This window comes from Ammodytes marinus, assembly GCF_949987685.1.
Source record: "Ammodytes marinus genome assembly, chromosome: 19".
Taxonomy (NCBI): domain Eukaryota; kingdom Metazoa; phylum Chordata; class Actinopteri; order Uranoscopiformes; family Ammodytidae; genus Ammodytes; species Ammodytes marinus.
Genome location: NC_137223.1, coordinates 12,955,213 through 12,968,359, shown reverse-complemented (window position 1 = coordinate 12,968,359; position 13,147 = coordinate 12,955,213). Strand labels below are relative to the sequence as shown.

General features: G+C 41.2%; 1 protein-coding gene across 3 annotated transcripts in view; it reads right to left on the bottom strand.

Annotated features, from left to right (window-relative positions):
• Positions 1–13,147, bottom strand: part of daam1b (dishevelled associated activator of morphogenesis 1b) — a 48,023-nt gene that overhangs the window by 19,161 nt on the left and 15,715 nt on the right. For all 3 annotated transcript variants that reach the window (XM_080047871.1, XM_080047873.1, XM_080047872.1), the window contains exons 2-3: positions 4,386–4,696; positions 1,964–2,053 (exon numbers count right to left, since the gene is read on the bottom strand). In XM_080047871.1, the coding sequence (XP_079903997.1) occupies positions 1,964–2,053; positions 4,386–4,580 (285 nt within the window). In that variant the 5' untranslated portion in view covers positions 4,581–4,696. The remainder of the gene's footprint in view (positions 1–1,963; positions 2,054–4,385; positions 4,697–13,147) is intronic.

The window sequence follows — 13,147 nt, the reverse complement described above, 5'->3', positions numbered from 1 at the left end:
GCTACAGCAGTTAGCTTAGCATAAAGACCGGTAGCAGGGTGAAACGGCTAGCTTGGCGCAGTACAAAGATAGCAATATTCTTCAATCTACTATGAATTCCTGGTCATAGTGCTAGTCTTGATATGAGAATATTATCAATCTTCTTCATCTAAATAGCAAGTGTGCAAACATTCATCCCATAATAGTAAACTATTTGTTTTGTATAATAATCTAACAAAATTAGGTAGATTTTTTTGGAAGGTCCAAAATATTTGAAGACATCCAACATCAACAAAAGCTAAGTAAGAATATATGGTTTATTAAGAGCCTGTATGGAGCCATGTGTGGTGCCATGACCAGAAAGAGGACCAAAAAAGAATAAGGATGAAAAGCACAGAATATTCCATTGAAGGAATTTTTACTTTTCCCAAACTACATAAAAAAAAATCAACATCCCTTATATCAGTTTTTTTTAACTTTGGTGTTTTGCACCTGCACCTTTATGGCATGCTTTTCTGCAGCTGTGTTCTGTGAAGACCTGTACTGTACACACCGACATGGTTGCTATCCATTCATCATAATAAAACCAAACACTCCTCACCTCCAGTTTGTAACCGGATGTAGGAAAAGATGAACCATATTTCCTGTCTGCATATTAGTCAGCGCAGGATATCCTACGGAGTCATTACCTATGGCCTTGAGAAACATGGCTGAGAAGGCACACTTAGCGGTATCCGGAGAGAGTTCTTATCTAAACTGAAACGAACACAGAGAGGAATTTATATACGGGGAAAGGAGGAAAAGCTGACGGTCCGTTTTATCATGAAGACGAGACGTAATGTAATATGACACTGTCACAGAGTGGCGGTGTATGTTATGGCTACACCAGGGCTTTGATGAGACAGGTGTGTTATCCAAAAAGGAGAAACCGCATGATTAAAAAGAAAAAAATTAAAGAAAAATGCTCCCTTTCAAGGAAATGTGCCAAGCTGTTATGTGTTTGAATCAGGGAGGACAATGAAACAATGAGACAAGGAGCTTATGGGTCTGCAGTCACAAGAGAGAGCGCACTGCTTTTGAATTCTACAGTCTTGCAATACATTTTAAAACTGTATCATTCCTGACACTACCGTCTCCGTTATTGCATTATCTAAAGGGAACAGGCTCGATTTAGCCTGTCTTTCACCCCCTCCGCACATCCATATTCTTATATCCACCTTAGGTAACATCCACTTAAGTGAGTTATCCACGGCAGTGAAGACATGATATAAAGCGGTGGTGAGGAGAGTGACTGGAACTAAGGTGGGGAGGCACATAGCAGTCTTTGGGAATACATTTTCTTTGTAAGAACCCTTTTGGTGGTCTGCTTAGTCAGCACAATGGCTGCTAATGGCTTTCTATAATTTACATTGGCTGCTAAAGAAAATGCACTGTTTGCAACTAAAATGTTTCTCTACGACTTGCTGAACAGAGCCTTTGAAGCTCGCTATCTATCTCTTGAGCATGTCATCCCAATGTGACTCTCTCCTCTTATTTACTATCAGCACATTAATCTACTCAATCCAATACAAAGGCACAAAATGCCCCCGAAATAATAATAACATAAAGCCAAGAATAAGAGTGTCAGTGCACCAAAGACGCAAAGGGATATCCCTGCCTACACACTAAAGGATGACATACATACAATGTTATGTCCTGGATCTTAATGCGTGTTTTCATCTCGCAGGCAGTTTGTATAAACCCGACGTCAAAGATGAGGAAAACAATCATCTGCATTCCTTGAGATACAGTGTGCAGACAACATGCTCGTGCTAGAGCCTGTACAGCTCCAGGTATCAACAAATCAATGAAGGAGGAGATTACACAAACTTGGCAGCATGAACATTTGCAATTATTATTTAGCAAAAAAGCATCCAGGTGGCAGCTCTAGCTTGTGTGGGCTGATGCGGAATTAAACATGAGGCACGAGCATGAGTTCTTTTACCTTCTTTTTGCTGCAGTAGATTTGCCATTTCTTCTCTGCGGGCAAGGCGAACATGGCCTCCCTGTGTTTCTCTGTGAGGTCAAGCTCATCCTAAAGAAGTAGGGAGGAGATAGCAGAAATGTTTGTCAGGAGGGTTGAAAGGAAGAGATACATTATCAACTTTTACATGTCTTTTTACAATCCTTCTTTGTGAAGGACTATATGGAGAAGATAACAATCAATGGTTAGAATGAGAGCATTACTCTCAAATCTTAGCTCAGAAAAAGAGCTGCGATAGCTATCAAACCACCACTGCTGCAAATTTGAGAAACAGTCACATAAATCAATTGTGTTTTTCACCCCAAAATAAAAACATGTGGCGGGAGGAGAAGTTGCATCAGAGCTCTGCTTTCAGTTTGAGATGGGTTAGGGCAAAACCCTCTTAATGATCACTAGGGTAACATCACCAGGTACTCTCATAATAATTAAATCAGAGTGCAGACCCAAATCAGATGTCTCTCTGACTCTGGATGTGTTAGGGGATAAAAGTTAAAGGCGCGGTCGGCCTGCTCGACATGTGGTAACAAACATCTGGAGACAACATGCGTCAGGACGTACAACACATATTTCACAGAGACACACAAAGGGTGGTGCTTTGGGAGTGTTTGACTAAACACCAGAGGGCATTTGAAAAGTTCTGAGTAAGTGTTTTAATTTAAGCTTTAATACGTCAAGAGCATTGAAAGCGAAGTTTAAGTCGGTGTTAGCTATTTTATGTAACAGCATTTACAGGGCAGCTGGGGACACGGTTTAATGTGCATTTGTGTTGAAAAACCATGTGGTTTTTTCGACTCTCTTTCATGTCTGAATCCACATTGGCCGAATCCTAAAGCAATGATGCCTAAATTAGCCTCTAGCGAAAAAGGCGGTGAAAGTCACGAAAAGGTGGTGAAAGTCACAAGAAAGCAATTTAGCTCTTAGAGAATACAGTAGGTAGTGTCGTGGGAACAGGTTTATTATGTCTTGGTTGCTATGGGGGATCCACAAAGGGGGATTAAGTTAATGTGGTTCAGCAAACGGATTGATCGCTAAATGTTTTAGGACAACCGTTCATCGAGCTGTCTTTGTGGGATGTTCTTTGCTGAAGCCATCAAACCCTGTGAATCAATATGTGCAATCACCAGATGTCCTCAAATGGTTGTGTGGACTATTGATTGATCTCGCGAATTAGGTCCACACACTTACCAGTAAAGAACTGAATGGGAAAAGGGGGGCCACCAATTGAATGGTATGTTTTATTGATAATTCTTTAGAATATCACGATCAGCTACATGTTTCTTGCTGCAGCAGATTTGTTGATGATGGTCTTTTTGACTGCTAGTGAGAGTGGTATTTTTCTCTCATTCTTTTGACTTACAAGTTTTTGGAAAACTCTTTAAAATTTAACACAAGTTCAAAGGTCAAGTTTAATTGATCGTAACAGAGCAGATGGCCCCAACTTATTCCACAACTTGAGTCTTTCTTCCAGCAAGGCCTTTTCCCCATTATACACGCACAGGGTGGCTCTCACGGGCTAAAAGGAAAAGCACGTGGCTGTTTACTTTTGGTGAGCAGAGCAACTGAAGGTCTTGGTATCGTCACACTCAACTCACTCAATTATGTCTTCATAAAGGGCGTTAGACAAAAACAAGCAATTAGCAGATGGAGGAGGCCAGAGACATTAGGAGCTCCTGAATGAGGTCTATTGATGTGCAAAAATGCCATGCTTAGATTACTGTGGCAACCATAGGAGAGACTAAATGGGCCAGGAGAGAGAGAAGAGAGAGCGACTAATATGAAGTGACAATAAGACAAAAGAAGAAATGTAGTCTGGCCCCGTTACTCGCAAGGTGGTGTACACTGGGAGGAAGTAGCAGTTTGTTTGTGAATGTCTTAAAATGACAATTTGAACAATGAAGATTATATGAAGATATATATTTAACAGACATGTTCTGAGTTTGAAATGCCTGGTATGCATCATATTAGCAAGAATATTTGAATTCTGTTGTAAGTAAGGGAAAAAAGTAGAGTAGTTTCTGACAAACGTTACCCATACAGTAGTAAAAAGCACATTTCCTTGGGAGTGTTTTCAGCAGCGGTGGCATACACATTTGGTGCTCCAGTGAGTCTTACGATAGGAGGACGTGGGATTATCCAAGTCCCCAAGTGCAATTGTGAGACTCATTTATGTTTTGTAATAGTTTTTCGGACATCACTGAAGACTTAAGGCATTGAAAACAAGGTTAAAAGAGGTTCTTGATACCCAGGCAAAATGTCTTAGGATCAACTTGTTGTTAGTTTTGGTCTATCTATAAGAAAAATATCAAATATCACCAAATTTAAAAAGATATCTACTGAAAATTCCATGCTTCTTTTGAACAAGACAAGCAGAACAATGTCTTACCACCAACTCAGAGAACATGCCGTCCAGCTCATCATATCCTGGCATGGGCAGTGAAGGTTCCATGGCCTGTAGGGCAAAGTCCTCGCGCAGCTTGTATGTGATCTCCGGGTGATCGCTGCTGTTAAAACAGCAGAAGATGAAGGAGAGGCTGCCGCCACCGCCACGGCCACCGCCGGCACGTTTCCGAGGAGCCATGGCTTTGCTTAGACGCCTGGCCTGGTGGGGTAGGGAGGTAGGGGAGGGAGGGAGGCTCCTTCAGGGCCTCGTTACAGCCTCCTCCACCTCAAGAGTGCGGCCTCCGTCAGAGAGTACTGCGGACACAGAGAAGGGACACCAATGAGATGAGTTGTTCAACACAAAAACGAGTCTAGTCAAACACAGCTAAGACAGATAGATTGATACATACTTTATTGATCCCCAAGGAAATTCAAACATCCTTTAGCAAACATACTGTATGTAATAAAAAAAACTGAAGAAAACAACCCCTCTATTGGTCCATAAATTGTAAGACAGTGCCATTTGAATGGTAGTGAACACACAAGATTATTCATTCTGTTCTCTGAGATGAAATCCAAAGCCCCACAGAGCAACACTGCCTTGGTCATGTTGACGTGAGTGGAACTGTTACTTATTAGCAGCTGGACGACACAAAACGTATCAACACACTATTTGTTTGGCACACTTTTCAACCCGACCCTCTGCTCCCGATAATGGCTAATGGCATAGGTTCTTAATTTGTTAAGGGAAAGTATAATGCAGTGTATCAATGAGGGGGAAGCACAGAAAGATTCAATTATATGGTTTGCACAATAAGGCCCCCTTGAGAGAGTGTGACGTTTGAAATGAAGACCATCATTTTCCAGGATTAGTGTGTAATCGAGCCTTTTCATCTCCCCTTCCTTCCGATTCAGCGTCGGCTTTTTCTCTAAAGACCTAACGAGCGATAATTAGAGGGGTGTGTTGACAAAATGACCACACCGAGAGTGACCATGTCCTCGCGGGTTACAGACCAAAAACAGGGCCTTCTTGTAAAACCCCTAAGACGAGTCATTATGAGATGCGTCAGTTAGTCAAATGACAGGTTGCAACATTCAGGATCCACGTCAAACTCAAGCACACACACCCACACTGCTTCAATCGTTCTGATAATCATCACAAGACGTTTTCCTCCCCGGCCCGTTGGACTTAGTAGACACTAGACACATGCTTACACATTTGGTTTGGTCTGAAGAAGCAGCTGCAATTTTAACAGTGATGTGGTGGGATATGTGTGCAATTCTTTAGGACTATATTGGCCAATCTGCCCTGCCTCTACATCACAGATAAAGATACATAGAGATCAGCTGGCATAGATGGACAGCATTGAGGATGAGGGTTGAGCACATTACAGGGAGTTTTTCTCCTGCCAGTTGAAGATCCAACGTGCTTGAGAACATCACAGTTTTAAATAGATCTCCAAATGATTCATTAGAACATTTGTGTTGGTTTTAACCAGGCTATAGCGTTGGGGCTTTGGGATGGCAACTGTCGGGGGTGTTCCAGCACTTTGCTCTGGATTAAAATATCTTAGCAAATATTGGATGGATCACCAAGGGGCATTTTTCAGACATGTTGATGTCAGATGATGGCTTTGGCCATCATCTGACAACGTCAAGTGCCATCATGAGTTTAACATTTATATAGTTTTGATTCAAATGTCTCTACTCTCGGATCGATTGACACAAAGGTTTTGTTCACACGTTCATGTTCCCCTGAGGACAATTTCTAATGGCTTTTTAAAAACTCAGAATGTCCCTTAAAGCACCAAAACAGTACAGCGTCACAAAGCTGACAAGACAACATAACTCTCATGAACATAAACAGGTTTGACTGCAACCAGCTACTTATTTGTACAAATAAACAGAATATGAGAGGAGACAGCTACAGTGTGCTCTCCGACCCCACTGGCTTGACTCCAAGCAGGAATAATGGAATAAAGTGCCATAGACTTGTTGTCCTGCTGTCTGGCAAATAAAGACGTGGTGTCCAGATATCCACGAGGTCATTGTTGTCAGCATGTCACAGACACAGCTCTTCAGTCTCCCTCCCTGCTGTGCCCAGTGTGATGCCAAGTATCACAACCACAGCAGCTGTGCTGACCTAAAAGAATTTCTACAAGTCTTTTCTTGGTGACCGGCCGTCCGCTGAATATCACCAAGTTGACTTGACCTTTACCAATGTTTTTTCAATAGGTCAGAGGCTTTGCCCAGAAAAAGAATGCATGTACAAGGCAAGCAGTAACATACTGTGGTCTACCTAAATAAAGCCTGATGCCATCACCGCTCCATTTCAGTCACTTTTTTTTGGTTACATCTCTCCTTCCTCTAACCAGCAGATGTACTTTTTCACATTTGGAACAGTCGCCAGAGTTGTCAGCAACTTTTCCAAACCACCAGAAAAAATATTTCAAACTGCCTAAAATGTTTTTTTAATCTATGCTTTAAATACCTCTCATTCAATATGCTGATGCTACCAAAAACAACATAAGCAATTCCCAAAAGGGAGTGAAGCACAAACATATGCTACCATTTAGCAATAATATTGTATTCCAAGGTAATCAGTGTTGATAGAGATGTGTTGCAATAACAACATAAAGACATTAATACAAATTATCACTGCTTTCTCTTTGCGGCAAACAATAGGGGAGAACGGGGTAAGTAGGCACACTTTTTACTCCAGTGAGAATTGCTCATCACCTAAACATCTTTCAATAATCATTCCTACATTAAATTGAAGCTTTAGGTGTTGCCTTGAAATGTGTACCCCTCACTTTTTCTATCTTATTGTAATAAAGAAGAAATTAATCATCAAAGACACCCTTACACATTGTGACAACCAACCCCATCAAGGGGTCGGTTGTCAAACACTATGGGGTTGTTTGTCACAATGTTATCTTAATGGGAATAATATTAAAAAGAAGGCAAGAAAGTAAAACTAAATTTGAAAGTTTAATTGCATTGTCAAGTTGACAAATAGGCCTACATAACTTACTGTAGCCTTGGTAGCTGGTCTAGTTTGGGATGCACTGGGTTTGTTTTGATTTTGTTGCCCTTTTTTCTTTTGCATGCTAGCTGCCTTTTCCTGCTCTATTCTTTCCTTCTCTGGGGTGTCAGTAAGGATACAGCTTGACAATTTATTTCGTTATTGGGTTCCTTTTCTGGCTGCATCCTTTGGATAACATGTGACAACCAACCCCCCAAAAAATGTGACGACCAAGCCCAACTTGAATTTCTTGCTCGCATCAAGACCAACAACCATCTGAAAACTAATTAGCTTGCTAACCACAATCTAAACTATAGTTTACCCTTCACACTTTGTTTGGGTAACAAGTGTTTTGTTATAAACCCATTGTGTAAAAGCCTAGAATAAAAATACTGAGGAGCTAAATATTTTCAATTTGACATGAAAAACACAAACAGTCGTCACTCCTCAAATTCAGCAGTCTAACTCCAAGGAAGACTATGTAGGTGACCTCTGATCCCAATTCTGGATATTTACATACCAAAATTTCACAGATAGCGCCTTCTGGTTCCGAGATATAACGATTGTGACAACCTACCCGTGTGACAAATGACCCCGTTCTCCCCTAATAACTGGTCAATAATAACAGACACATTTATCCCACCACTACAATACTACCTTTAAAAAATGACAGCAGATATATCCATATATACAAAGTGCAGTGAATGAAATGCTTACAGTGTTTTGCAGAGGTCAAATGGCCACACGTGGGATAAAGTACACAGCAGCTCACTCTTACTAACACACAGAATAGTGTATTTATTTTGACACATCCTTGACTTTTTCAAATAGACTGACCAGAGGCCTCTACAGCATCTGCTTGGCTTCACGCTCGCCGTCTATTCTAACATGAAGGGAAGAAGCCATTTCAAAGCCCCCTCGTTGACCATATTAGTCCACAAAATTGCCCATCTTTTCCATTAGCTAAAGCGTGCTGTAAACTTTGTATAAACTCTTGAGCCAGAGTGGGCCTGCGCTGGTCCCCATCCAGCTACGTGAACCTGTGGATGTCGGGGGAGGACACAAGTAGGCAGAGCACAAGGCCAAAGAGGTGGGGGAGGCCTTAAAGGTTGGAACCTGCAAAATGTCATTGTTAAGACAGTGTTTTTGTGCTGTAATTGTTAACCTGCGAGCCCTCCAAAATAATGCCCGCAAGCTTTTCTGTCAGACGGTCAAGGTTTAGCATAACAGAGACCTGTTAGAACAAGAGGACATTCCTCTCATAGCCAGGGTGTGTCAAGTTGTGACCCCGAGCACCACCACCCCATACAACAACAACTCCCACTATCACCTGCTCTCAAACTGAGAAGGTACACAGATGACTTCAAATCCCAAGTCAAGCATGCACAACACAAATCGACCCTTAGCTGTCCAGGCAGTAAAAGTAGTAGTTAAGACATGTTGTGAAATGTTAGCAGAGTTACTAAGTTGATGATAACACACTTTCCAGACAATCAAGAAGAATTATGTTTATGTAAAAAAAAAAAAAAAAAAAAAAAAAAAGTCTTGGCCTGCACTGGAGAAACATCGTGACATTTGTAGGCTGCTGTTTACAGTTTGAGGCAAATTCTTTTGCACTCCTTCATTCATAACACATCCAATAATTAAACCCGGCGGCTCCCACCCATACACTCAGAACAAAAACACTCCTCTCTTTGTCTGTAGGAGATTTCTATCCTCGGACAGCCTTGTTTTCTTCGTAACCATGTGCTTTGGCGGGTGACTTGGCGTGATTCCAGACTGTAAAAAGGGAGTCCAGTGTTTGTCTGAAGTGAGCCTGTGTGCGTGGTTGCCTGCCCAAGACCCTATACATTAAAACCTGCAAGAAGTGTCAGGTAGTGGTACGCCGCCTGGAGAAAAGGCAGAGCATCTTAAGCTAAACACAGAGAGACGCTCACGTTACTCAACATGTGCAAAGTGGAATGACGAACAGAGAGGAGGAATTCAAAAGGTGATCTGATGCTTCTCATCCAGCTGTCTTCTTCTTACAACCCATCTTCATTTACCCTTTCCCTGGTTTCGTTCTATCCATAGTCTTTATCTCTACAGCCTTTCCTACTGTTCAAAGCTCAAACTTAGGTTGAAGATCTATATTTTTTGCTGAGTGGCATCAGCATTGACGGTACACGGTGTGTAGTGGAAATAATGTGGGTTTGAGTTCTCTGTTGCTACTTGGGTCGCTCGTACAAAAGCCAATCTAACATTGCCCTGCTTTGCAACAGTACTCCTACACGGTCCATAAACTTAATTGCCCGAAATTGACTGTCTTAGTGGTCCTACTGAGTGAAATTTGTTGCGTTGTTATCCAAGGACTTAGAAAGAGATAAGGACAAAATACTAATGCATATTTAGATTTTTTTTGTGTGCAAAAGTGTGAAATCAAACTACTCTACTACTACTACTAATACAACAAACAGTTGCAGCCAGATCCTAATTAAACACATCATTTAATAGCCATTATGTAGACTGTCAAAAAAAGTTATCTTATTAAAAGGTGGATTTGTGGACCATTTATACATACTAACAAGTCCACTTAAAGCTGATGCTAATAAGCCAAAGTGTGCGTCAATTGGAGCTGGAATTCAACCTTGGAGAGAGAACACCGTGGACAGTAGTGCATTGAAAACAGATGTGTAAAATACCGTCTTTTGTACCAGCTGGCATCTCTCAGCAGTTTGTGGCCCTGAGGTGTATTTTTAATTTTTAATACCTTCAGCTGCCGAAATCGTTGGCAGCTCTAATGCATGGTTGGGACAAGACGCAGCAGAACAGCTCACCTATGTTTTGTAATTGAGTACAAAGGCAACGATGGAATGAGACTATGAGTATTTTAGCAGTAACCTGGATCAATAAATGAAAATCATCCCTCAACAGGGTTGCTTCACTCCTGGACTCAAGTGCTTTAATTAGCAATAATACATTTTATGACATGTCCTTGAACACCACACAGGCTTTCTTCATGCTCCGCAAAAATAGTTCCGTCTGCGCCTGACCTCTGAGTTTTCTGTGGAGCGAGAAAATGAAAATTAAATGTTTCACTGAAAATAGAATCAGTACTGTGTGCTGCTATTGTTATTATTCTTAAATGATGATGACACTCCTCTAGCCTGAGACACGTAACCCAAAAAATGTCATGTGTTGTTTCTGGTTTGGCTGTTATAATTAAGTAAAATAAATAGATATAAAATATGTGACTGCTGTTAACAGACTGCTTGGGTTGTACAGAGTATGGCTGTAGCTGGGTTATAGGCGGAGCAGAAAAGCATTGGCTGCTGCACGGAAGTTTAATCTTCTTTTCTGATTTAGGATTTGAGACGGATCAGACTTGCAATTCGGTGATCATCTGTAGGACTTTGTGGGTAGTGGCATTCCAAACTACATGGCACTCCACTACATTGCATTACAGTGTTACCCACATGGGGGTGGGGGGGGGTGAAAACTACGGAGCATAAAAGTGTACTTATATTAAAAGAAAGACCCTGGAGAGACAGTTGGCGGTTTGGGGTTTGCATTGTGCTTCACTCAAAGAGGTTTATGGACTTTCGGAAACCCCCCACAATTGTTGTGCACTACATTGGTCATTTATTTTGGATCAATTTGGACAGCTGCAAACAAAAGGCCCGGGAGTCCCACAGTGAAGGCTTTTGGTAGTGCTTGCTTTCATCAAAATACACAGCCCGAGCTGGGAGCTGCCCCGCTGAAAAATCAATCAGCAACTCAGTATTTGGACACAGAGTGTTTGTTTAAACTGTGAAACTCAAAACTGTTGGCTGTGACTCGACCACAAGATGCTCACTAGTACAAAACAATCTCCATTTCTCATTGCTGCTGCTGATGATCATGTATTATTGCTAAGCCTTTTTTTCCAGGGGCCGAAAAACTCAATTCTCATGTTATTGCACCCATGTTGTTTTTTAAACCAAGTAGCTGTTTGGCAGTTATTTTCGTGTTAAACTGGTGTTTCCCCCATTGTGTAATTTTCTCTGGTTTAGCTACGGTACAAACGGCACAGTGTTGCCCGATTGTCTTGCACAGCTGGATAGCGTACATAACGCTCGTTCTGCCAATTACTTAATGGCGCCCCAAGTACTCAAATGAGTAAAAACACACTCAGACTTGGACTCGCATCAAACTATAACTGGGTCATGGTAGAAATGCTGAGTGGCAGGTTGAGAGGAGATTAAAATCCATCACTCCACAGTCAGACAGCAGAGTGGTCCAAACTGTCTTCGATGTGAAACCAGCAGTGTTGCAGGTTCAGCTCCGATGCCTGTGTGTGTCCTCACATGCATTTACTTTAAAGGATTGTGTGTCAACATGACAAAGGCATTGCCTCTGGAGCATTAATGTCACATGGCTGAGGGAGCAGCACCAAAGTGGCTCTCAGATTACAAGATTAACATATACGGGACTGAGAGAGAACGCAGAGGAAAGAATAAAAGCAGTGAGACAGACAAAGGAAGCATTTCTTCCGCCAGCTGATACAGTATAGGACTTTGTGGATTGCAGCAAGGTTACTGTAACCATGTGACATGTTTTTGCATATGCTGGAATGCAATGTGATTATTTTGGTCTGGTAGATTTTCCAGTTGTATATGATAACAGACATCCTTGTGCTGATACCTTGCTAAAGCAATACCATTATGTAGGTAAATAAAGTAGGAATAATGTGCTCAAAAGAGAACTACAGAAACTTCTCCATCAAGTCTAAAGTTATTTTCACAGTCTTTGCTAGTGGAAAAACCAACTATTTAAAGCATTCATTATAAGTTTAAACTTCTAGTTCCATATTGTCAAATACAAAGGAACTGTACTGTGTTCAAACAATAAACATTTCAATTATGTCTGTATATGTGTTTGAAATGAGCCCGGTATCACAATTCAATTGCAATGTTCAACTTAACATTTAAAAAGGTACAAAATAAAGCTATACGCTGTACACTGTTGTCACTTTTTACACACAGACACGCTGCAGATTATGTGGTTACTGAGAGCAGGGCGCTCTATTAGCAACGTCAAACACAGGTAATCTAATTGTTTTCCACATCATACCTCATTACACAGACTCTTGGTCATTGCATGTCTAATTTGGAGATGTTGTCGCAGTCGAGGTTAATAATCAGGTCAGAAATAACCTTTAAAGATTGACTATCTAGAACACACTGAACCGCTCCACGCCTTAAAAAAGTAATTCAGTTGGGATTCCCTTTTCCCCCTTCTTAAATAATAGCAGCACAAAGCCAAAAGATGCATTTAGGATTTGGGAGTGAGCGGCTCAAATGTAGGGAGGACAGAGACTAAAAAGCAGGTTAAAGGCTGCTGCTCTTTATGCAGGCAAGGTTGTCAAACTGGTTCTGCAGACAGACTCTTCAACCCCCCACTCATAACATGCTAGCATTCTTCCTCGGGTCAACCCTTCAAGTGGAGGGGCAAAGTGGGGAACTACTCAAACATGGGACAATATCCTTGCCAGGGTTTTAGCCCATGTCATCTGGGTTGGTGTGTTGGCTTTGTTCCAAAACAGTGAAAAAAAGAACAGTTTAGTAAAAAATAAATAAATAAATAGCCCATCAGCATCATTAGCTTTTATTAAGTCACTTTAAATAAACAAAAAAAAATCTGAAAAAAAAGGCTTTGTTGAACACATAGCACAGATGTTGACTTTGCAAACAGCTGATCTATTTGCAAACAGCTTACCTATT